This window comes from Salvia splendens, chromosome 18, assembly GCF_004379255.2.
Source record: "Salvia splendens isolate huo1 chromosome 18, SspV2, whole genome shotgun sequence".
Lineage (NCBI taxonomy): Eukaryota > Viridiplantae > Streptophyta > Magnoliopsida > Lamiales > Lamiaceae > Salvia > Salvia splendens.
In genome coordinates, this window is record NC_056049.1 from 5,010,005 (window position 1) to 5,034,929 (window position 24,925).

At 37.3% G+C, this 24,925-nt stretch overlaps 4 protein-coding genes across 5 annotated transcripts; 3 read left to right on the forward strand and 1 right to left on the reverse strand.

Moving 5' to 3' along the window:
* Window positions 1-4,214: 4,214 nt before the first annotated feature.
* On the forward strand, window positions 4,215-7,446 carry LOC121777455 (protein KINESIN LIGHT CHAIN-RELATED 2-like). The gene is made up of 3 exons (XM_042174721.1): window positions 4,215-4,498; window positions 4,790-6,803; window positions 6,945-7,446. The coding sequence occupies exons 2-3, from the start codon at window positions 4,837-4,839 to the stop codon at window positions 7,156-7,158; spliced, it is 2,181 nt and encodes a 726-aa protein (XP_042030655.1). The 5' UTR covers window positions 4,215-4,498; window positions 4,790-4,836; the 3' UTR covers window positions 7,159-7,446.
* A 1,387-nt stretch (window positions 7,447-8,833) lies between these two features.
* Window positions 8,834-11,117, forward strand: LOC121776459 (transcription termination factor MTERF4, chloroplastic-like). Of its 2 annotated transcripts, none has more exons than XM_042173631.1 (2): window positions 8,834-8,987; window positions 9,374-11,117. In XM_042173631.1, exon 2 carries the CDS (start codon window positions 9,401-9,403, stop codon window positions 10,949-10,951), a length of 1,551 nt encoding a protein of 516 aa, XP_042029565.1. In that variant the 5' UTR covers window positions 8,834-8,987; window positions 9,374-9,400; the 3' UTR covers window positions 10,952-11,117. The 2 variants fall into 2 exon arrangements, with proteins under 2 accessions (XP_042029565.1, XP_042029566.1); XM_042173632.1 differs by lacking the exon at window positions 8,834-8,987 and adding an exon at window positions 9,042-9,192.
* A 970-nt stretch (window positions 11,118-12,087) lies between these two features.
* LOC121776628 lies at window positions 12,088-16,363 on the forward strand. Its single transcript, XM_042173819.1, has 14 exons — window positions 12,088-12,142; window positions 12,186-12,271; window positions 12,739-12,806; window positions 12,897-12,950; window positions 13,042-13,125; window positions 13,220-13,305; window positions 13,389-13,472; window positions 14,102-14,232; window positions 14,960-14,986; window positions 15,210-15,286; window positions 15,401-15,491; window positions 15,575-15,656; window positions 15,987-16,059; window positions 16,159-16,363. Exons 1-14 carry the CDS (start codon window positions 12,088-12,090, stop codon window positions 16,325-16,327), a joined length of 1,167 nt encoding a protein of 388 aa, XP_042029753.1. The 3' UTR covers window positions 16,328-16,363.
* A 143-nt stretch (window positions 16,364-16,506) lies between these two features.
* Window positions 16,507-19,954, reverse strand: LOC121776460 (carbonic anhydrase 2-like). The gene is made up of 10 exons (XM_042173633.1): window positions 19,473-19,954; window positions 18,266-18,327; window positions 18,007-18,156; window positions 17,870-17,918; window positions 17,666-17,782; window positions 17,516-17,569; window positions 17,346-17,431; window positions 17,138-17,246; window positions 16,871-17,029; window positions 16,507-16,647 (listed from the first exon to the last, which is right to left on the reverse strand). Exons 1-10 carry the CDS (start codon window positions 19,653-19,655, stop codon window positions 16,606-16,608), a joined length of 1,011 nt encoding a protein of 336 aa, XP_042029567.1. The 5' UTR covers window positions 19,656-19,954; the 3' UTR covers window positions 16,507-16,605.
* Between the last annotated feature and the right edge of the window lie 4,971 nt (window positions 19,955-24,925).

Sequence of the window (24,925 nt, forward strand, 5' to 3'; positions counted from 1 at the left end):
ACATGTGAGAGATTTGAGAAAATCAGAGATAGCATGTGTTTAGGGCGACCCAGGCGACCCAGGCGACCCAACGGCGACCCTGTATCTCGATCAACCCACCCATGTTGGGGCGGTGATGGTCTCGACCTAGGCGACCCGGGCGACCCGAGCGACCCGAACGACATTTTGACAACACTGTTTCTTTCTCTCTCTTTCTTTTATTTTTTAAATTTTGGCATGCATTGCATGTCATTTTTTTTTTCGAAACCTTCTTGCTACAACAATATCCTTTTCCAAAAATTTCTTTTCTTGTGACCCAACAGAGATCCAACCATAGTTTTGGCTATAAAAAAAGGCTTAAGCTCAAAATTGGCTAGCAAAGGATTATGATTCGCAATTTGGTTCAAGATTAAGATAAAGCTAGAATTGTGTTATTACACTTAAAATTCTAATTTAATTACACTAATTACTCATGTTTAAATTTACGCTGTCAAAATGAAAAATGCGAATAACATGAGACGAATGGAGTATTAAGGAGTAATATTATCAAAATTATAATGTATAAATGGTTCTAAGCTGAAAAAAAGGTGATTAGTATTGGACCTAGGGGTGGCACGGTACGGTATACCGCACCGAAAATGTCATACCGCATACCGTACCGCAAATTGCGGTATGAGAAAATGTCATACCTATACCTTACCGAATTTTTCGGTATACCGCAATGTCAATATTTGAAAACATTTACCTTACCGACATTGTGGTATACCGTACCGTATTGCGGTATACCGCGGTATACTGCAAATCATACTTGTTTGATTTATAAATAATAAATATATTAAATATTATAATTTTATAAATAATAAATATATTAAATATATATAATTATTAACTGTATATACCGTAAATTGCGGTATAATGCGGTATGATGCGGTATACCGCGGTATATGCAAAATTCATACCTTTGCCGTACCTTAATCTAACGGTAAGGTATCATACCGTACCGAAAAATGCGGTATTTTCGGTATTTTTTCGGTACGGTAAGTGCGGTATTTCGGTATATTTTGCCAGCCCTAATTGGACCCCCAATTTCACACGATAGCGCAAGTGAGAACTGCCATTAGGTTCGCCAACTATCGATTAAAATTATTTATGACTATGTTAAATTTTTTTTATTATTTATAATTATATTAATTTTGACTCAAGAAAGTGGCTAATTGCAATTCGCAACCTAATATTTAGCGACTCAATTACTAAGTTACGTCCAAAAAAATGATACAGGTCTTTTGTTTTATACACAAAATTATGAATGCTGGATTCTTGCATTCCAACTAACTAATATTTTATGAGATTAACACCAACCTGATTGATATATTAGGAACTATATCTGATAATGACGAATAAATTATTAAGTGGGAAGATTGTTGTGAAGAAAAAAATTGAATAAATTAGAATGAAAAGGGAAGATGACAAAAAAAAAAATCTGACGCGATAAATGTGTAGATGATGGCCTCGTATTTTTTAATTGACCATAGATTTTATGTTGAAAGACAATATTCTATTAAAAAGTGAATGATTTTAGTTTTTTAATTGCAGTGAATAGAGTATTAGCTTAATAAAACGATTTCTTTCTCATAATCATCATAGTTAGTTGTTAATGTGTTTGATAATTTGATTTATAAAATTGGAACGTCAGAATCTTTTAGTTTAGATGTATCATGAGGCGAGCCCAAGATGAAAGCTGTCCCAAAATATGATTACTATCATTAATAATGTTATTTATTTATTTTTTATAGAAAATTCAGTTTATATAAATTTGGTGACATGTAACTTTTTCCAACAAAATATTAACTCATTTCGCATTCTTCACCTTCAAATCAACCGCTCATTTAACAATGAAATAAAGAGTTGAGAATTATTCATCCTAATTTATGTGATGAAAATTTAATTATAATAAGATGAATGTCTTTAATTATCGAACAACTAAACATTAAATTAATCAACAGTTGGTCACTAAACTTTGCTTAAATTTAGAGGACGTTTGGATTTAGAGGAAATTTAGATGTGATATAAATAAAAGTTAATTATACTATGCATTATATATAGAGTGTATCGTATAGTGATCGACCACTTATGATTATTTGAAAATGCCCAAATATGTATATAATAAATTTGTAATTTAATTGATTAGGCATAGAACCCAACCACCGAGCAAGAGGTTGCACCCTCAGAATATAGTGTTGGTATGATATAAACTAAACAGTTATATACTTAACCTTAAGAGGTTGGTAACAACTAATGATTAATTTCAATTCGAATAATTGTTGTAAAACTTGCTACTTTGTTGCTTTCTGGGCTTGTCTTTCTCCTGATTTGTAACATTAATTATTAATAAAGAAAATTGATAGTTAGTACGTTACTTTAATATAGTTTAACTATGATGATGAGACTGACACTTGAGATATAATTTAGTTTAGAAATTAATTAAACAATGTCTATTGCTTTATTTTGATAGTGATATCTTTTTCATGAGTTAGGAAGTCGTATAAGGGGTTTATATGCAACCAAGTTATATGTATTCTTTGATAAGTATACTAATATTTGTTTAATATTTTGAGCTAATATTCATTTGGAATGGAGTTAAAGCCTCATAAATTTTCTAATATACTTTTTGGAATGGAGTAAGCCTTAGAAATTTTATAAGGCTCCGTTCGGTATAATGGAATTGAACATGGGGAATTGAATTATGGTCTTCAATTCCAAATCTAATATCTCATACCGCAAAATATTTGAATTTAGAATTAAATTACAGTTTTAGTTCCTCTCAATTCTACAATTTGAATTTCATCTTCACCACAACCCACACACACTAAATGTGCACAACATACAATGCGCGCACACACTACACTCACATTGTACACACGCTGCACACACATACACATACACACACTGTTCAGTTGATACACTTATCATCCATCTAATAGGTCGGGATTCGAAACAATAGTAAAATAAAATCATACATTTTGAAAAATAAATATATAGGAGTACCTTTTTAAAATTTATTCAGGTTGTTGTCATATAGAAATACAATGTAATTTTATTATTTTAACTATATAAGTTTTAATTTTTCATCAATCTAAATAGGTCGGAATTCGAATCATTAGTATTTTTCACAAGAAATGGGTAACGATGAGATTTTAATTCTATAATTCCTTATGCACCATTTTGTGTCCCTTATGTGGACTTATATGAATGATGTTCAACGCACAAAAATAAGAATACGTAATTGAATATCTATTGTACTTTCATAAATAAAAAACTCACATTCTTTTTTGTTGCTATTATACAATTGACCGACAGAGACTTTTACTTAATATCATGATTAAACATATACAAATAACTACTCCAAAAAGCGTCTTTTTATCATACCACAAAAGAAAATACAGTAATAACCCAGATTAGATATATGCAGCATCATCATCAATGATAGTTTTAAAATGGTCCCTAAAAGTCTCATGATTTTTCCATTTTCAATTGCACCTTAATGATACACTCCACACTTTTTTCATGATTAAAATTTAAAATATAGTTCCGATCATTTTTTAAAATTAAGTAGGTATATATGTTAGTAGGAAAATATAAAGTTTCTGGTAAAATATACTAATATTTTAAAATTTAGCCGTCAATATAGTTAATTTCAATTACTATATAATAGTATTACACTCATCAAAATGGTCTCGCTCATTAAAAACACCAAATATTTTATTCACATAAAATCATTTGCAAAATGATCACACCAAACAAGTTGTAATAAACAAGAATAATAAGATTGCATGATCATGTTGGTCCCCCTTTTCCCACACAAAAAGGACAAATCGCAAAACTAATGTCATAATTAAGGTGAATGATAAAATTAGCTTTTTCAATCATGTTTTATTCAATTACAGAATTGTAGTATGCCATAAAAAACGGCATTTCATCTACCCGCTGTTAAATAAGTATTTTATATTGTTATTTTGAAATGTTTATCATAAATATTTCCTTATAGTTTTATTATTTTAAATTAATAGAGTATATAAAAAAAACTCAACTGCTAAGAAAAAACAAAATCGGAAAATACAAAAACTGAATTGCGGCGGTTGGCAACGGCGGTGGGAGGTGGCTTGCAACATCTCAACTATGCATACACATCCTTCTATATACATGTATTCACACACTAAAATGTAAAAAAATTAGAAACTTGGAATCATCTACCTATATTTGTCTAATTTTGCAATCATTTATTTGATCTCAATCATCAGTATATTTTATAAAATCTGGATTCTCGATTATCCAATTCTGCCCCTCCCTTCCCTTCCCTTCGTCTTCAAAGTTCAAACCAACCACCATTTCCATTTCTCTTCATCTCCTCTGCCCATCAATTATATATACATGAACAACTAGCAATCAAGGGCAGAGACAGATATGCACGCGCATTGCCTATAACCAATCAATTTCTCTTCTCTCAACACTAATTATTAAGGTATCATCATCTTATCAATTTTCTTTTATTTAGTTTTCGTTTTTGTGTTGTGATTTTTGTTGTAGAATTTAAGAAAAATATATTTCCTAGATTTCTGGATGATCATATTTGTGTGGTGCAAAAGAGAAAAAAGAAGAAGGAATTATCTGATCTATAATGCATTAAAGATTGAATTTTTACATTTACATTCCATTTTTAATGCCTTTGATGAGTTGGGGTTATCATTAAGTACTGTAATTTCCTAATGAATTTTGGTCAAAACTAACTGCAACTTTTGAATTTCAATCAAAGAGGAAAGAAAAAAATCTAGTTGGAGTGGAATCTGGAATTGAGTGAGAATGCCTGAGTTGAAGGAGAGGCTTTCCAAGGAGAAAGATGAGCAGCATTATGTTCCTCGTAAGGAGAGTTTCGTGGAGAGGTCGCCTCGTAGCCCGTTGAGCACTCACAGCCCCCCCACGAGCTCAACGAGCCATGACAGCGACTCTCTCGACCTAGCCATGGATGGTGTGGTGGAGAACAACACCATTGAGGACCTCTACAACAATGTGTGTGATATGCAGAGCTCGGATCACTCTCAATCCAAACGCAGCTACCTCTCGTATGGTGAGGAGTCGCGCCTTGACTCTGAGCTGAATTTCCTCGCTGGAGGCGAGCATGGCGTGAGTGGGACTAATGGAGGAGGGCAGATGAAGAAAGTAGTAGTCAAGGAAGATAGTTTTGGGGAGAAGTTTAGAGTCAATCCAGCCGGTTTTAGCTGTGACTCGCCTACTTCAAAGTCGCAGGTTAGGCGCCACTCGTGTGTGGAGCTGCCCTCCGAGGCCTCCAAGAAGGCAACGATGAGGAGCAAGACACAAAATGGGAGGCCCTCCAATGGGAAACCGCCTAGCACGAAGGGTGTCAAGAAATGGGGGACGTCTTCTTCTGCAAAGATCGAGAGGGGGAGAGCGCAGAGTGTGGCAGAGGAGAATGGTGGCGAGGCGAAGTTTCTTGGTCCGTATCTGCTGAAGCAGGCGAGGGACATGATGGCAACGGGGGTGAATCCTCAGAAGGCTCTTGACTCGGCTCTGAGGGCTATGAAGTCGTTTGAGGCCTCTTCGGGTGGTGAGAAGGAACCCGATCTTGACTATGTGATGTGTTTGCACGTTGTGTCCGCGTTGTATTGCAGGCTGGGGAGGCACAACGAGGCCATCCCCCTTCTTGAGAAGTCGATCGAGATTCCTGCCATGGATTTAGGCCAGAACCATGCTCTTGCCAAGTTTTCAGGGTGTATGCAGTTGGGTGATACTTACGCGATGCTGGTGCAGATTGAGAACTCGATTCTGCTCTACACCGCGGGTTTGGAGATCCAACGACAGGTGTTGGGGGAGAACGATCCGAGGTTTGGGGAGACGTGTAGGTATTTGGCCGAGGCACATGTGCAAGCAATGCAGTTTGAGCAAGCGGAGCGACTCTGCTATATGGCGGTGGACATTCATAAGTTGAACGGATCGGTAGCCTCACCTGAGGAGGCAGCGGATAGGCGGCTCCTTGGGCTTATCTGTGACACCAAAGGCGACTACGAGGGTGCACTCGAGCATTATGTGATTGCAAGCATGGCAATGTCTGCCAATGGCCAGAATGCTGATGTTTCAGCCATTGATTGCAGCATTGGCGACGCGTATCTGTCTCTGCTTCGTTACGATGAGGCCATCTGCGCATATCAGAAGGCGCTCAGCACGTTCAGGGGCATCAAAGGCGACAGCCATCCATCCGTGGCGTCTGTCTATGTTCGTTTGGCTGATTTGTACAACAAGATTGGGAAATTCAGCGATTGCAAATCCTACTGCGAGAGCGCTCTCAAGATTTACGCCAAGCCAGCGCGGGGGAGCCCTCCTGAGGAGATCGCGAGTGGTTTGGTGGATATATCCGCGATCTATGAGTCGTTGGACGAGCCTCAGCAGGCACTCCAGCTGCTGCAGAGGGCTATAAGAGCGTATGGGAACACGCCTGGCCAGCAGAGCATCATTGCAGGAGTCGAAGCTCAAATGGGAGTGCTGTACTACATCTTGGGAAACTATGTCGAGTCGTACAATGCTTTGAAGAGTGCTGCAACGAAGTTTCGCTTGACAGGGGAGAAGAAGTCTGCAATTTTTGGTATTGCTCTCAATCAGATGGGGCTTGCTGCGGTGCAGCTCTTCTCGATCAACGAGGCTGCTGATCTGTTGGAAGAAGCTCGGGACATTCTCGAGTCCGAATGTGGGCCGTTCCATGCTGATACACTCGGAGTTTACAACAATCTTGCAGGAACTTATGATGCAATGGGAAGGTATAGTAATGAAAACTCTTTGAATAACTAATTTTTATATGTCACAAATATAATGTGTATATTCTCATCCATTTTGAGTATACTTTGCGATACTGAGTTAAGATTTTATATTTGAATTTTATTTTGGAAATGTGACTATAGAACAAGTGATGCAATTGAAATCTTGGAGTACATTGTGGAGCTGAGGGAGGAGAGGCTCGGGACAGTGAATCCCGACGTGGAGGATGAGAAGGCAAGGCTGGATACACTATTGAAAGAAGCAGGAAAGTCCAGGACCAGAAAATCGAGAAGATCACTGGAGACTTTGCTTGTCAAGAACGACGCAGTTCATGGCAGTATTATCGACGTTTCCTAAAAAAATGCGAACACTTGTTTTGGCGATAGTTTATATGGTTTCCGTTTCATCTAATGTACATGTTGATAACAAAAAGGTTTTAGTTGGTGTGTTTCGTTGCGCCTTGTGGTTACAGGATCGGCGTGTGGAATGAGAGTTTTGCTCGTTTTTTGGTACGAAAAGGTCGATATCAGCGTAGTAGATGTAGAGGGGCTTTTGAGATGTTGCTGTCGATTGTGTTATGTACCTTATAGCATTCTATGTAAGTTTGTGTTTTGATGAAGTAAAGATGGGAATTTCATTTTGTTATTGTTGGTGTAACCACTATTGATAATGATAATAGACCTTCAACAAATAATGTGCTTCACTTTTCTAGAAATTGGATTTGGATTAGATATTTCATCTTGTGAGTGTGACGTGGGGCTTGTATTAAATGAGGATTTGTTAAGGGACAAGAACTGCTTAATCATTAGTATTATTAGGGGAATTGGCTTGTTGCTTTGTTGGATTGATGTACAAACCTGCATTGAAGGAAATGGAAAAACAGGAGTGGGAAATGACAAAATATGGTGAAATTTGTCAATTTTGGAGTGTGTGTTTGTCATTAATCTCACTTGCTTTTTGGCCAATATACATAATTTTTTTAAAACAATGTCACTTTTTCTTATTAACAAATAAACATAAATTTTTTAAAAGCAGCGTCACTGCCTCATTTGATCGTGAGATTACTATTCATTTACCACCCTGGCCCTCATATGATCGTGAGATTAAGGATGCTAAATTAGTTCAACTAAAAATCGGAACCTCCTAAACTTGAATGGACTGACTCGTGTAAAATGACCCTTCTATCAATGCAATATACTACTTCCGTCCATAGAAAATCGACTACTTTTTATTATTTTGGGATGTCCACCAAAGTTAGATTAAGTCTAAATATGACAACTTTAAACAAATAGTACTAATCATACACATCATTCTAAATATGGACCAAACAATTCACTGAGAGCATCCACAATATTGGATGATCGCACGTCCTAGCCATTGGTGCGATAATTTATCTACTTATTTATTTTTAAATTACACAATAACCCACAACACTTTCAATAATTATTTAATTTATCTACTTATAGTATTAAATCATGTTGGTGCGATCCATTACTATTTTTTTAAAATTGCTAACTTGCTAACTCATCAACGCAATATATATATATATATATATATATATATATATATATATTAAGAATGTCAACATAACGAAATTAATATGTCAACACAAATTTAAGTGACATACTTATGTCTTTATGTTAATATTTAAATATTGACATCAACCCAAGAACAAACTGAATTTGTGTTGACATATTAATATCATCGTGTGACATTTTATTATATTACGTTGATAAGTTAGCAATTTAAAAAGAGCAAGTATTAAATCATGTTATACTAATATCGTAAATTATTAAAAATATATAATAAATACTTTATTTAAAACTTGTTGGAGTATGAATTTCAATTGATTATTTGTCAAATACGCGCCCATTTAATTATTTAGATTACTAGTTAAATATGCGTCCATTTTTATTAGTTAAATTATTTAAGAATATGCGTCAAGTTAAATAAAAACGCATACACAAGACTAGTTTAATAGTAGTATTAGTAGTATATGAAATCCTAATTTATTCTAACCTGCAATCTTCAATCTAAATACATAATATTTTGATTGATAAGAGTTATCAGCCCAAAGCCCATTTTACTTCCACATATAAATGTCGCCGGCTCATCTTCTTCTTCTTCTTCCCTCAACTTTTCTTTTTCGTTCTTTCTCTCCTCCAAGTTCTTCCACCATAAATCAGGTAAGTCTCCCTCTATTTGAAAATACAATACAAAAGGGTGTAGTTGCATTTTTCAGAAAGAAGTTGCGTTTGCTACAGTACTACCCCATTTTTGGGTAGTCACTGTTCACAAAACGACGCAAAAAAGAATGATTTGAGATGGGTTTTGGTGTATTGTTGGAGGTGTTTTCATCCCCAAAAATGGGTTTCCCTCTGTTGATTGTGGGTGTGTGACCAAGATCTGATTTTTATATCTGTGGATTCTGTTTATTGATTAATTGTGTTTCTTGAATTATGAATAATCGATTGCGTTTCTTTCTAGTGGTTATGTGAATTTTCAGCTTTACTGGAGGTGGGCTTGAATTCCAAGAAATGAAATTTGCTTATTTTGCTCCTTCATATTGCAGAGCTGATTGTCTACTTTGTTAGAGGGAATGAAGATTACTAGCCTCCCCAGACCTAGTCTTCTGCTTGTGCATTGCGACTTGCCTGCTTTTGCTTTCCATGGATCAAAATCATTATCTATCTTGTCTCCCTGCATTTGTGTGAAGAGATGTAGACTGGTGATGAACATTCATTCCTCTGTTTCTGGCCGAACCCGTCCATCCACCTCCAAAAATGTATCTTTGTCGAAGGGAGATAGATATAATAGGGAGCGGAATGAAGTTAATCCTTCTTCATTTTACACTCACCCTAGTTTATTAGAGCTGAAGAACGAAAGGATTGCTAATCGTGCCCGTGTTTATGACTTCTTAAAAGGTATTGGCATCGTTCCTGATGAGCTTGACGGATTAGAGCTTCCTGTCACTGTTGAGGTCATGAGAGAGCGCGTGGATTTCCTTCACAAGCTAGGGCTTACAGTCGAAGATATCAACAATTACCCTCTTGTTCTTGGCTGCAGTGTGAAGAAGAATATGGTTCCGGTGCTGGATTTCCTTGGCAAGCTCGGTGTCAGGAAATCTACTTTTACCGAGTTCTTGCGCAGGTACCCTCAAGTCCTCCATGCTAGTGTTGTGGTTGACCTTCAACCAGTTGTTAACTATCTTCAGGGTATGGATATCAAGCCTAGTGATATTCCTCGAGTTCTTGAGAGATACCCGGAGGTTTTGGGATTCAAGCTTGAGGGCACCATGAGTACTTCCGTTGCTTATTTGGTTGGGATTGGAGTAGCCAGGCGTGAGATTGGAGGAGTGTTAACTAGATACCCGGAGATATTGGGTATGCGAGTTGGTCGAGTGATTAAACCCTTTGTGGAGTATTTGGGAAGCTTGGGAATACCTTCCCTAGCTGTTGCTAGGTTGGTTGAGAAGCGGCCTCATATCCTCGGTTTTGGACTTAACGAGAGGGTGAAACCGAATATCAAACTGCTTTTAGAGTGTAATGTTAGACAGAAGTCACTTGCAAACGTGATTGCTCAATATCCCGAAATCATGGGCATCGACCTGGAATCGAAGCTTCTCAGTAAACGCGACTTTCTCAACTCCGTTGTAGAAACAAGTCCCGAAGAAATTGGGAGGATATTAGAAAAGATGCCTCAGAGTGTAGTTCTCAGCGACAAAGCAATTGTGAGGCATGTCGATTTCCTAAAGGAATGCGGATTCTCTGTAGAACAAGTGAGGAAGATGGTGGTCGGGTGTCCACAGCTGTTGGCCTTGAACGTTGACATCATGAAGCTAAGCTTTGATTTCTTCAAGTCTGCGATGGGTAGGCCATTGGATGATTTAGTGGCTTTTCCGGCTTACTTCACTTATGGCCTTGAGGCCACTGTTAAGCCAAGACATAGGATGATTGCGCAGAAGGGTATCAAGTGTTCTCTTGCTTGGCTCCTCAACTGTTCGGATGAGAAATTTGAAGACCGGATGAACTACGACTCAATTGACTTGGAAGAGATGGAGGAAGATTCATCATTTCACCTCGATAGCTTGATGAAGCCCAGGACTCAAGTCTCGGATTCTGAGAGCGATATCAATGATGAGTATGCTTGAGTATGTTTTGATTTGGACTTGTATTAGATGAAGATTTTGTAGGGGACGAGAACTGCTTAATCATTAGTGTTAGAAGGAATTTGCTTGTTGCTGTCTCACCTGTTGTGGAATTGATGTACAAACCTGTTTTGATGGAAATGGAAGAGCAGATGTGGGAAATGACAAATTATGGTGAAATTTGTCAACTTTGGGGTGTTTGTTTGTGATTAATCTCACTTACTTAAGTGTACTTAAACAAAAAAAGAATTACTATTGAATATATCATGTCTACAATAATTTGAAGTTGCTGGACATAATCCAGTCGTGCAACATGTTTCTGTAAAACAAAATGCAGGCCACCTGAAGTTTAGGTGGCGAAAAATCGACAAATTCGAGTTGTTTTTTCTACTAACTACATTCGGTTACCTGTGAAGTTGCCTTGAGCTCCATGGCTTTCAGGTGAAGATGGGAAGATGAAGTTGCTGATTTGCTCCGTGCAGGCCAGTGCAGGCGACTTCACCAGCTACATAGAGACCTCTGACGTTGGTTTCCCCTTGGAGTCCTGCACGAACTCCGCTACACATGTAATGAGCTGCAGGAACAACAGGGATTGGCTGTCGGGTTATGTCTAAGCCATGCTTGAGACACTCTGCTGCTATGTTGGGGAAGTGGGAGAGAATTTTTTCTCTGGGCTTGTGGCTTATGCCGAGAAGGACATATATCTCATTTCGCTTCTTGAGCTGATCGTCTATGGTTCTCGCTACAACATCTCTGGGGGGCAAGCTAGGCCCCCTCGTCATACATGGGCATGAACCTCTCCATGTCCATGTTGTATAGGATTCCTCCGTCCCCTCTCATGGCGTCAGTTATTAAAAAGGAATTTTGTTGGGCCTCTTTCGGCTTAACAGGAAGACCTTCATCAGCCAAAGCAGTCGGGTGGAACTGCACAAACGTGGTAGTAAAGTAATGCACCGTGAGTTAACCGATAAATTAACTTAGACAGTCCAGCCATAAAAGAAAACGAATTAATTTAGACTTTAAAGAAGAAAATATGCATTCATGAAGTGAAAGTTGGAATAGCTTTGATTAAGTTGAAAGCAACTGTCATACATAAACATTTCTCAATAGTTTTGCTTGTGTTTGAATACAATTTCCAAATGCCGTATCCAGCTGTTACGATAGTTCCTGAATTTTGGTATGCTCGTTGCGATAGTTCCCGATTTTTATCTTAGGATCATAGGACTGCAGGGATAAGGTGGGCATATTCTTTTTGTGTTGCTTTTTGAATTCTTATCTGATCCCAATTCTATCGATGATCCGCATGTCGATTTGATTGCCACTGTATCCGTGATGTGTTTGATTACGCGATTTAAGTTTTCCTTTGCTATTTTTTAAAAATTATAGTTTAGAGATTTCAGTGGGAGAATCAAAATAGGAAAAGGGGAAGGAGTGAAATTTGGATCCATGATAATTCCGTGATGCGACTAAGACGTGTGTTAGTTCTAGCGTTATTCGAGCTCATTAATTTCACAAGATATTTAGATGGTATGTGTAACTATCAATGCAATCAATCTATAGTGATTATTTGGTGAAATGTTAGCATTCTTAGTTGTTTCCTTATCAATAAACATTGTTTTTTTTATAGTAGTGGCTGCTTAGGTTTCTTTTCTTGTAGCTTGTCAAATTTTGCAAGACTAAAAATGGCAATAATCAGTTACTTTAGGTTTGGAGTTAAGTGGATAACTTTGCAGTTACTGAGCTACTTGACATAAAGGTTGTTATGCATTAGTGTTCCTTAGCATGTTCAGGTTGATGGTCCACTCAATCACAAGCCAGACGAGAAATTTGCAGGAAATGCACAGTTTCACTGGCAAAGGTTTTGGGAATCTACTTAGACACGCGATTTAACCATAATTTCAGTTCCTTCTTGATGACGTGCTGAAAAAGGTCCATTGTTTCTTTCTAGTGATGTTCTTGATCCTCACACGTTTGTCGATCTCTCTGTTTCAAACTCAGAACCGTAAGAACCAAGTCTTGCATGGAACTTTTTCATATCTACTTCTGTATTGGAAACAATTGATTTATATACTCTCCGTTTGTTGTATATGCAGAACTCTACTGATGAGATCCTGTGCATACTATCCCAAGTCTGGGTTTGGAGCATTTGGCATCTTCCCTATTCTTTCAAAACAAAGGTTACTTTTGGATTTTCAATTAAAAGAGTGATGTTGAGAAGTTGGAATATGCTTGTCTATTTGTCCAATGTTTATGACATCTTTGAGCAATCAGAAAATTTTCTGAAGAATATGGCTACATGGGTTTGAGATATGGCTCTTCTAATTTGTCAGTTGGAGCTACATTCGTCCCATTTCCTGGTAAAGTACTTAACAAATTATATATGCCTGTTAACACATGCGAACAACACGAATTCTCCCAACTAAGTTGTTTCTTACTGCAGCATCGGCTGATGAACTCCCGAAAAATGCATGGTTAGTAAGCAAGATGGGAAGGTTAACTGCTGGAGTGCAATACGAACCAATATGTATGTTATTTGTCAAACTAATACCTGTTTCCTTTCTCTCCTAGAACTTCCACAAGAATAGAAGTTTCAAATTTTGAAATTTGTGAACTACTGCAGTCATTTGTTTCAAAGCATATTATTCTGGTGCAGTACTGATATTTTCCTTACATTCCTCATGCCTCTGAATTATTAATAACAAAAATAAACACATACTATCTTATTTAGAGCTGAAGACGCTCTCTTTGTTGGTTGCAAGCTTGCAATGAATGGTTGAAATAGGTACTCTGTCCTGTGAAAATAAGTTGCTTCTTTTGAAGGTATATTACAGATTATCAGAATTACTGTCTAGCCATGTTTCTTAGATGAGCACATATTTCTTTTGGGATATACTTAATCATGCTTGTTGTGGATATTTAAAAACACAGTAGGGCTGGCTCTTTACACTATTTTGATTGCCATTTTGAATTCCATAGCTAGCATTCATATTGTATGTGTGGTTAACCGTAGTTTGGATGAATAAATGTTTTCTGAACCATCTTCATTGGAACGAAATGAATAGTACGGAAATTAAACTGCTAAACAATGCTATCTCTCAAAATTTATAATCGTGATTCTATTACTTGGAGTATATTTTTCTTGATGTACTGTAGTTGAAAGCAAAGATGGAGCTAGATACAAAAACTTAGCAAATTGGAGCTGTGCAATTGGTTATGGGCTTGGATCAGAGAGCCCATTGAGCCCATCATTTAACTTTGGGCTTGAACTTGCTAAAAACTCCCAGGTTTCCTTCTGTAGTTTTAGAGTTCCTGCTTAATTTTTCAGCCATTTTTGCCTTGGCAATCAGACTCTCTTCTAGTCAAGTTATTTAACTTTTACATTGGGATGCCATTAGTTAATGATTGACTACTATTAATAATTCACTGAGGAAGGTTTTTCTGTGGTTCTAGCATGTCAAATCAATATAATTTCTTAGATGAGAGCTCAAAACAGAAGCGTTGACTAGCTAGCTAAGATAAAGTAATATTAGGTGGTATGTCTTGATCAATACGAGTAAATTTTAACAAGGCTTTATCCATTACTATGACCATATATAACACAGGCAGCTTATCGCTTTCAGTCATAAGTTGTCAATTCTGTTCGTAACCAAATTTGAGAAGTCATATGTGAGGCTGATGCTAATTTAGTTTTCAATTGCCTACAACCATCTCATTTACTAGTAGGTTTTCGTTTATCTTTTCTTGTAGCATGGCAAGGATAACGAATGGTCGTGAAGATATTCAAACTCTTGCTTGTACATCCTCAGGGGAATATCTTGCACTTGCATTATCATGAATATGATGCATGATTTCGCAGTATAAATGTACTGCTCATGCATGTTAATAATATCCACAATTTGACCATATTAGACACCCGTATTAGGAAATCTCCCATTCCCATGTCTTGTCATGTCTTGTTGTATTCTTTCTATGCTTCCTACTCACAACTTTGTATTTGTTAATGATTTGCAGTTCATTGCTTCTTTCTACCAGCATGAGGTAGTCCAAAGACGGATCTCTCACTCACTCACTCACTCACTCACACACACACACACACACACAGTCTCTCCTTGCTCTCTTCATAAGCTATTGTGTCATTGTGTGTGTTTGTATTCACCTCATAGTCTATGAGATGGCTTTGCTGTGCAATATCTACGTTAGTCTATTTCCATGATGCATAACGTTTGAATTGGGGTGGTAATAAAAAAATGATTTTATGCAGGTTAAAAATCCATTGGAGCCAAAAGAAGTAGTTGGAATCACAAACTACATTGACTTTGGTTTTGAGTTGCAGACAAGGTATTTCCACCAATTAGCTGTGTGCAATTTTAATTTGGCTTCAGGCCTTGTTCATAGTCCATGTTATACTGAAACATGCGGGTAAATAGAGCTCTTCCAATACTTTCTTTGAAGGGTCGATGATGCCCAACAAGCGAACAATATTCACGATTCTAGTTTCCAAATTGGTGCATCGTGGCAAGCTAATAAGAACTTTTTAATAAAGGTAACACTTAGATATGTGTGCTGTGCTGTATTCGCTTTGTTAAATAACACCATATTTATGAAACCATTACTCGGTTTTCTCAGGGTAAGTTGGGACCTTTAAGCTCCTCAATAGCCTTGGCTTTTAAGTCATGGTGGAAACCTTCTTTCACATTAAGCATCTCAGGTACTGCTCTCATTTCTTCATGGTATTTGTAATTGGATTTTTCCTGCTCGTGCAATGATTCTATAATATTCCCTCCTATCTATCGCGATTGCACTACATGCACACACAAACATGTTAGCATTAGACATCGTTTCACCTTCTGCCCCATAGTGAGGTGAAATCAATGATTGTAGTGTGTTAGCTGAAGGTGATACCTATAAACGGCCATAAGCGTATACCGATATGCATCCTCCGTATCTGTAGTCTCTTTGAATCATCGTATGCTGTGACATCTACATAATTCATGTAATAGTCTCCATGTCTTTGACCATAACAAACATTTGCATACAGCTATCAGAGACCGTGCAAAAAGGGAGACATCATATGGTCTCGGTATCCAAGTCGAAAATATTCGGGAAGGAATGTAAGTTCATCCCCTGTTACTCCCTCTCTGCATTCTCTATTAGCACCTCATATGTTGAGTTAGTTCTCATTAAATTTCATTTCACAACTCGACACGCAGTTATCAGAGGGCTGATCCCAATTACGTGATGCTGACGCCAAGCAAGGAGCATCTTGCTGAAGGCATTCAGTGGATAATTGGGGAGAGACCATTGTTTGAATCAGATGTTACTTCTGGCAATTTCAGTGGGGTGCCCAAGGAATTGAGACCCTTAAACAAAATGTTGTGAGTCTCTCTCCCTCTTTGAAATACACTAGAATTTTTTATCTATTAGAATGGAGATTATGTTTGTTGTTCAAAATGTGGTTAAGATTTTGGTAAGTTAACATGTTTACCACCTATTGTAGTAATTGATACATCATAGAATCACCTGTAGCAATCAATTATGTAGCACTAGCACTCATTTTCTTTACACAAAAAGTAGTATTTTATTTGTATTAATCCCAGATGATAGATACAGATAAACCCCATCACTCTGCAGATTGGGCTGCCTCACACCCAATTTTCCTAATAGAGCTTCCAGTGCAGAATTGTGGCCACATCTTTTACCTATCCAAAAATGAACCAAAAGAAATGCCCACAATAAATACATAACCCCAAATCTCAACTCTTATTTCACAAACAAAAAAACAGTTATATTAACATTGACATACAACAAAAAAAGTAGTCTCCCTCCCTCTTTATGCTTTTTCTTTTACTTACTGAGAAATAAAAATACAAAGGCAAGATTGCTGAGAGAGAAATAGGGAAGAAGTGCGACTCAAGTTCATACAGAGAGAGATGGCGATAGGCTGAAGTCAAGCCCCCACAGCTCGAAACTCCCATTCACAAAGTCATAGTATCCACCCTTCAACGCTAGCGTCTTCTTCACCAACCCTTCCCGAACAAACGGGTATGAGAGCAGGTTTCCTAGCGACACGTTCACAGCTTCCTGTTTTACAAGATCAAGAATCAGTTTGTGCATATGAGCTCGAATAAAATTTACTACTACAATTATAAAATTTCCAGAAGGGTCATGACCCTGATCCGCAAGTTATACCTTTTCGCAAGTGGTGCATTGCTCGCCGAATGGTGTGTCTTTTGAGCACTCGGCCAATGTCTTGTTCTTGGCAGGTAATGCAATCTTCACCCAATCCTCAATGAAGTCACTGAAATCACAACCAACACATGAAAAATGACATCATACTGTTTGGCTTAGTAAATAGGCAGTTTTGAAACGACACGAGTAAATATGAAAGCGTGCTTACGTGGATGAGGAGCCATCATATGGGAAGGACATGACTCCCTTGATCCCTCCGCATGCACTGTGCCCTATCACAACAATCTCCTTCACCTGCAACAACAACTTACTATATAAATTATGATCATTCATAATTCACCAATATTTTCAAAAATAAAAATTAATTAATTACTTCACCTTCAGATGGAGAACAGCATACTCAACAGCAGCTCCTACTCCCGAGTATTTAGTCTGAAATTTTTTTAAAAAAATGAATAGTAATAATATGACCCATAATATTGAACATCAAATCGTACTATTAATTAATTTTCAATGAAAAAAATTCACCTTGTCAAATGGGGGCACCAAGTTGGCGACGTTGCGGACGACGAAAGCTTCACCCGGTTGAAGGTCCAGCACGTGCGAGGGGCACACACGCGAGTCCGAACATGCAAAGACCATGTACTACACATACATGACGTACGCAAAAAATTAATTTCCACAGTATATTAAATTTTATCATAGGGAAAAAAATAAACAAAAAATATGAACCGTAGGGCTCTGGCCTTTGGCTAGTTCACCGTAAAGAGCTGGATTTTTCCTGAATTAAATTTTCGGATCAATATGAAGTTAGTAAGTTTAGTGTTTTTTTAAGGACAAAGAAAAGTTAAATGGATGCGTTGGCATACTCGTATTTCTCTCTTTTGAAGGTGATGAAGCCAGTTTTCAGCCTCTCAACTGACTCGGATGAGATGGTGGCGCCGCCGCCAGCTGTTGTAAGCTCTGCCGTGATTTCATTGACTTTCGCCGCCGCCACTGGTTCTATCACTCCATTCTCACTACATATCCATATGTGCACAATTTTATTTTGCAAGTAGTATACTACTATAACTTAATGTTGCAGTAGTTGGTGTGTGTATGTGAGAGAGAGAGAGAGAGAGAGCCAACGTAAGAAGCTTCTCGAGTGCAGCCATGGCTTGTTCGTAGGAGTCCTTTCCCATGTCTTCTTTCTGCATTTTTTAAATCGTGTTGGAGAAATTATATAGGAGCATATGAATAAGAATTTTAGAGAAGCAGTATTCGGATTTCGAATTAAATATTTGCCCAAATTGATCCGATCCAAAAATCTTAAATTTTATGAAAAATGTTTCTGATAGCTCAAAGTAGTATGAATTATGATATGATACGTTCAAAAAATCGAAATTGTATAAAAATGTAAAAAAATCGAAAGTTAAAAATCTAATACTACCAAATATCATTAGAATTATTCAGCGCAAATGTTTTATATTCCATTCGCCCCATAAAAAGAGCACATCTTCCGATGTAACGAGTTATAATGCACAATTGGTAAAATAAGAGTGAAATAAAAAGAAAAAAGTGATTAAAGTATTGATGGTAGAGAAAGAGTCTCATATCATTAGAGAGAAAATACACAAAAAAATAAAATGTCTATTTTTGTAGGACAGAAAATGGAGTAATTGTTAAGTTTATTATTACAATATATATTTATTATATAGATAATATATATAAATATTTCAGATTTTTTATTACTTCGGATTTAAAAAAACACTAATCCGATCCGAACCGAAAATTGACAAATTGGAACCGAATTTTAAATTTTGATTTAGTTTGAATAAGATTTCGAATATTTTGATCACCTATGAAGAAAAGTGAGCATTACTTAGAAGATTTTCAAACCTGCATAAAAAAATGGGAGTGTAATTTGGTAGCTAGTGAAAGTGTGAAACTCGATAATGCGACAATACATATCCTGGTAGTTATAAATATACTACATATAGCAAATTTACGGTTAATCTTAATTCAACCGACGACGACACGAATAGTGCATGTACTAAATGTAACATTCATGTCAACCAATCACCTAACTTATGCAAGTGGCATAATTCTTGACCTTTGACTTACAAATTTTTACTCAATTATTGTCTTTTTGTGTCACACATAAATAAATAATATCAAATGCATTAATATTCGCATGTATTAGTAAAATTGCAATAAAGTAGTAACATTAGTGAAATTGAAATGTACGAGTGAGAAATTAATGTCAAAGCGTAACTCAGTTGGTGAAAATAACTCGAATTTCAACGCGTAACTCAGTTGGTGAGAAGAAAAAAAGCATCATTCTAAAAAAGAGTACCAAGAGTGGGTGGATGATGGGAGCGGGAGCCGCGAAGACGGGCTCATTGCGGATGAGGCTGGGAGGAGTGGAGCCGGAGTTGTTGAGGCGAGCGGTGGCCGCGGGGCGGAGGGAAACTCTAGCGCGGGCGGAGGTGGCGGCGGTGAAGATTTGAGAGGCGAGGCAGCCGTTAACGGTCGACATTGCTCAATTGGGGACAAAATTTGAACGCCTTAATTTGTATGTATAATTGAGAAAGTGTTTTGAAGAGAGAATGCATGCATGTAAATAGTAAATTCAATGGATAATGAAAGGGAAATGTGAGTGAACCACAGCTTCTATTACTCGAAGATTGGGATTGGATGTTGCCTTTCAATTTTTGACCTCAAATTTCATCTTGCATTGTGTTTGAGAGATCAAGAAAGATAGAATAGTGGAGAGAAATTTGAAAACAATTAAATGCTTTCGATGCACAACGGTATTTTTTGTTTTTTGTTTTTTTGAACAACTAATTTGCGAGGTATTCCAATATAATGTCCATTTGTAAGATTTATATCTGTCTTTTAAATTTGTGCTTAAATATATTAGCATGTTGTCGAATATGAAAATATTTATTTGCCTGTGGTAATTTACTAGTAATTTATCATGCATGGCGTACAATATAAGAACCCTTCTTCCAAATATTAATTAATTGTACGATTTATACTATAATACAGTCACATAGTTGATACATGCATATTAACTAATTGCATTTTCGGCATCTTGGAAATAATATTCAAATATTAATGTAGGAGGTTTGGAGTTTGGAGTTTGCAAATAATCATTAATTCGTGTATGATTTGACAAGGAAATAATATCTTAGTGCAATATTTTCCACAAAACCAACCTTGAGGCGACACGTATTAAGAGATATGTGGTGCAATTTTTTTTACAAAAGTGTGGAAAATCTCGGAAATTAATGTGGGAAAATAAATATACTATAAGAAAGATGAAAGAAAAAATACAAAGAAAGAGTGAGTGAATGATGTGGTGAAATGGTGATGAAGGGATAAGACCCTATCTCTAAAACGTGGTTGTGGTCTTGCTCCACATCTCCACTTTATCTTTTGAATTTCTCTCTAAAATCTTATTCGTTTCGATTCCACTAGATTTAATATTTATATTTATTGTTGAATTTATATAATGTGATTCATAAGACGTAATTTGTAGAATAGATGGAATTTGAATTTATAAATTTGGACGACATAAGGCATTTGGAGCATTTATGAACGCCAATACAATTATGTAAATCTATTAAGTACATTATATGGAACGAGGAGAGTACTTAATATCCCTTTGCTTATATAAACTACTACTGAGTGAATAAAATAAATGAAATGAAATTGAGATTGAATCAAGAGATAGAATAGTTACCCATTGAATAAAATTTTGAGCACATTCTGCATGACTAGAATAATTACCAAATGGGGTTTGGGGATAAAGTACAAACCAATCTGCATAACAATATTTCATGTCATATAAGTTACAAGAGAAATTGAATAGAAGAAGGAGAAGAAGAAAAAAAAGGGTTTAAGATGGTGAAGTTGTAGGTGGGATTTAATAGCATATATGTTGCTTAATTTGTATTTCAAAGTTTTGGAGTGGTTTAAGTTATGTCAACATTCTTACAACCTCCTTTCCACATTCTTATGGTACACTCCATATTAGTACTATTATTTTAACTTACTATTTATTATCTGTAAAGTACTCGTATAATTATTTATGAACAATAATTGATTTATACTTCTAAGGCAATAATTAGGAGATAAGTAAGGGTTAATTATAATTTATTAAACACTTGAATTCCTAATTTGGATTTCAATGGTCGGGTGAAGTTTTAGAGTGTAGACCTGAATCTTTGATTCCAAATCTACTAGTTGGTGTCTCGAAAATGAGCAAGTTGACCTAGTCAGAAAATTTCTAAGAGTCTAAGATAAAACAAAACCAATGAAAAATATAGGAGTTAGAGTATATGTTTAAGTTTGGCCCAAAAAATAAAAATAGTCGTACAAAACAAGATTTTCATGATACCATTATGCGTGAAACAGATCGTAATAGTGTCAACATCTTAGAGTGCAAATTGATTATTATTAGAGAGACATAAATCACAAGAGCTATCTATCAATGTATGATAATGGTAATCCCCTTATCAAGATTCCGAAGCAGCGCAGCGAAGATGTGTTGGGGTCGTGGAAAGGAAATAGGCAAAAAACTTGTTATTTCAATGATAGTATGTGAGCTAGGAAAGTAAATCAAATCATATGTTAATATGTAACTAAAAGATTGGAAAATCAAAAGATAACTAAACTAAGTAAATGATAGGGATACGACTTCCCCATGGATGAAATCCATTCTATCCTCAAGTTAGGAACCACGATGCAACGAAGAAGAAAGTTGGTGAACAGAATCCTCTCCTGGATCAAATGCAATCACCATTGGAAGGAGATCCGGAGCACCTACAAAATCAAGGAGAATATTACGCATTGAATGAGAAGATTACGGAGTATCTCTACCGCTAATTAGGAAGATTTAATTAGGGCAATATCTTACCTTGTATAGACATATTCTAGCCTATATATCTTGTACTATACCATTGTGAATAATTAAGAAATACAATTACCGATTTTTAACATGGCATCCGAGCAGGTTTGGCTCAGAAAAATATCATCATAGCCCCAGAAAATATACACAATTCTCGACCGAAACGGCGAGAAACTAACCAACACCCAACATGACCGATGAAAATAAGGATGGAATTGAACCAATTGCCGAGAAGATCAGATCGAACAAGAGCGTTACCGTCGCTTTCAAGTTAAATGGATCGAATTACTCACTATGGGCACGCCTAATGAAGGTGGCCATTGGCGGTAGGGGAGTCTACCGCCACATCACAGGAATCCCGACTCCACCGAGACCGGGAGAGAAGGGATACACCGATTGGGAGGAGATAGACTTGGTAGTCTTCTCATGGATCATCGACAACATGGAGACACATATCATCGCCGACTTCGCGCATCACCAGACGGCGAAGTCCCTATGGGATACGCTCATGACAAACACGGATTTTGCATGTTTTTAAGGACTAGATTTGACTTGTTTTAAATGTCAATCATGCAAATTATGTTCTTAAATTACATATGTTATACATTTGCTATTTTTGACGTGTTTGTTGGTAAATGATAGAAAAAGATAGAAAAAGGTGAAAAAAGGGCAAAGTGCAGCAGCCTCTGTTCGAGCCCATTCTGCCAGCGATTTTGAAGTCCAGTCAGTGCTTACTACATGCCATTCTCTTCGTCTTCGAAAGAGCTTCGCGTGGATATCTTGCATGTCTCAATCGGAGTTCTGTGGAGAAAGTTATGACAATTCTACGAACATTGCGCAGTGCAGTCAAAGCTGGCGGAAATTAGGCGAAAATTCAAGGAATTAAGAAATTATTGCCCAAATCCCTCCTTTTAATTGCAGATTCGAAAATATTATATTTTCAATTAATTGGAGGATACTTTTTACCATTCTAAATCTTTTTCTAGCTTATTGCCCAAATCCCTCCAATCCTTCTCACTCTCTACACTTCTTCCATTCCATATTCCAGCATTTAATTCATCCATCTTCCATTGGAGCGGAGCTCTGCAGATCCAGGCAAGAAAAGACTGAAGATTGAAGATTCAACCTTGGGTTTTATCAATTTCTTTCATGTCTTATACTTTAATTTTTGTTTTTACTACTTATCTATGAGTAGTTAAACATCATTTGTAGTTTTTTTGGTGAAAACTATTATGAATATGTTTTGATTTATTGAATTGAACCTTTTTCTAGCTCTTGTGATTATTTTGCTTGTTCTTGTGCTTTTATTGTTCTTTTGTCTGGCCAACTTTAGAACTATGTCCGTCTAATTAGATTAATCGAGAGATAGCTAGTTTTACGTGGTAAAAGGAACGAGTACAACACATAGGTTTATCTGCACTCGAGAGAGGGGACCCTTTGTGAGGGGCTTGAGTCTTAGGAACTTAAGGAGTTAGAATCTAATCTATTGGAATGAGACTTTGATAGTTAGAGTCTAATCTACTAGATAAGTGCACTCGAGAGAGGGCTTATCTGAAAATCGCGACTTTCCTAATAATCCTGGAGACACATAAAGGTAAAGGTTCTGTGAGATTAATCATCACTAGGTCGTAGTAGTTGGATCCTAAAACTCTTCTTTCTTTAGCCTGCTTTGTATTATTTTGTTTCTATACATTTTTTATATATTTTTTCTCTAGTTTAATCTTACTAAAACCCAAAACTCCATGTGTCTAGATAGTATATGACGCTTAGTATATGATAGCCAGTTGCAATCTTATTCCCTGTGTTCGATATTCCGGTACTGACCTTTAGCTATACTAGTTCTACCATGTATGCTTGCAGGTATTTTTAGTGCTAATAAACAGTGCATCAGCTCGCCGTGACGTTCGCGAGTTCAGCCGACTCGTATCTCATCTATGACCTGCGAGAGAAAGCAAGTAGAATCGTTCATGGAGATACAAGCTTAGAAGCATATTGGAGTAAACTCCATGGATTATGGATGGACATCGACCGATGCCCACACAAAACCGTCGATTGCTGCGATAAAGGGGTTTCTCAATACCGAAGCATCAAATCCGAATTGAGATTATTCAAATTTCTCACCGGATTAAACGAGAAGTACGATTGGGTCAGGCGTGAAATCCTCAAGGAAGATCCGTATCCCTCAGTCGATGAGGCGTACGGATGGGTGAAGCGGGAGGCAGCTCGATTGAAAATCATGTCACCGGCGTCCGAATCACCCACTGCCGCCGCTGGAAACGATTCATCATCGGGAATAGGATTCGGCTTTGGAGCCAGAGAACACCGCCAGCTACAACAGCAACACCGCGGCCAACCACCGCCACAACGTCAGAACCCAACCCGTCGGGGAAACTCCAAACCAGACAAATCGAAGCTTTGGTGCTCCCACTGTGGAATGCACAAGCACACGAAGGATACCTGCTTCCAATTAATCGGATATCCCGATTGGTGGGAGGAGGAGAAGGCAGCAAAGGCAAAAATGGCGATCGGGACAGATGGGGGGCGAAATCGCGACGGAGCAAGGGTGGAAGAAAGCCGAGAAACGGCGCAACCCCAGGAGCGAAAGCCTGAAGCCGGTGGTCTCCAGACCGGCGGAGGGCGACGATACGACGGTGGCGGAGGGAGAATTGCTGAGGCGATGGTGGCCTCGTTGAGAATGGACAACAACGGCGCTGATGAAGGAGGTAAAGGGTTGGGGAAATTAACCCTAACCCTAATTCTGAACCCTTGCAATTAAGTCCTCAATTTTCCCCGAACTTGCAATTAAGTCCTCAATGTTTTCCGAAATTGCAATTAAGTTCCCCAAGTATGCCTGTCCATAAAATTAATCCCCAGACTAGGAAAATCCTCGATTT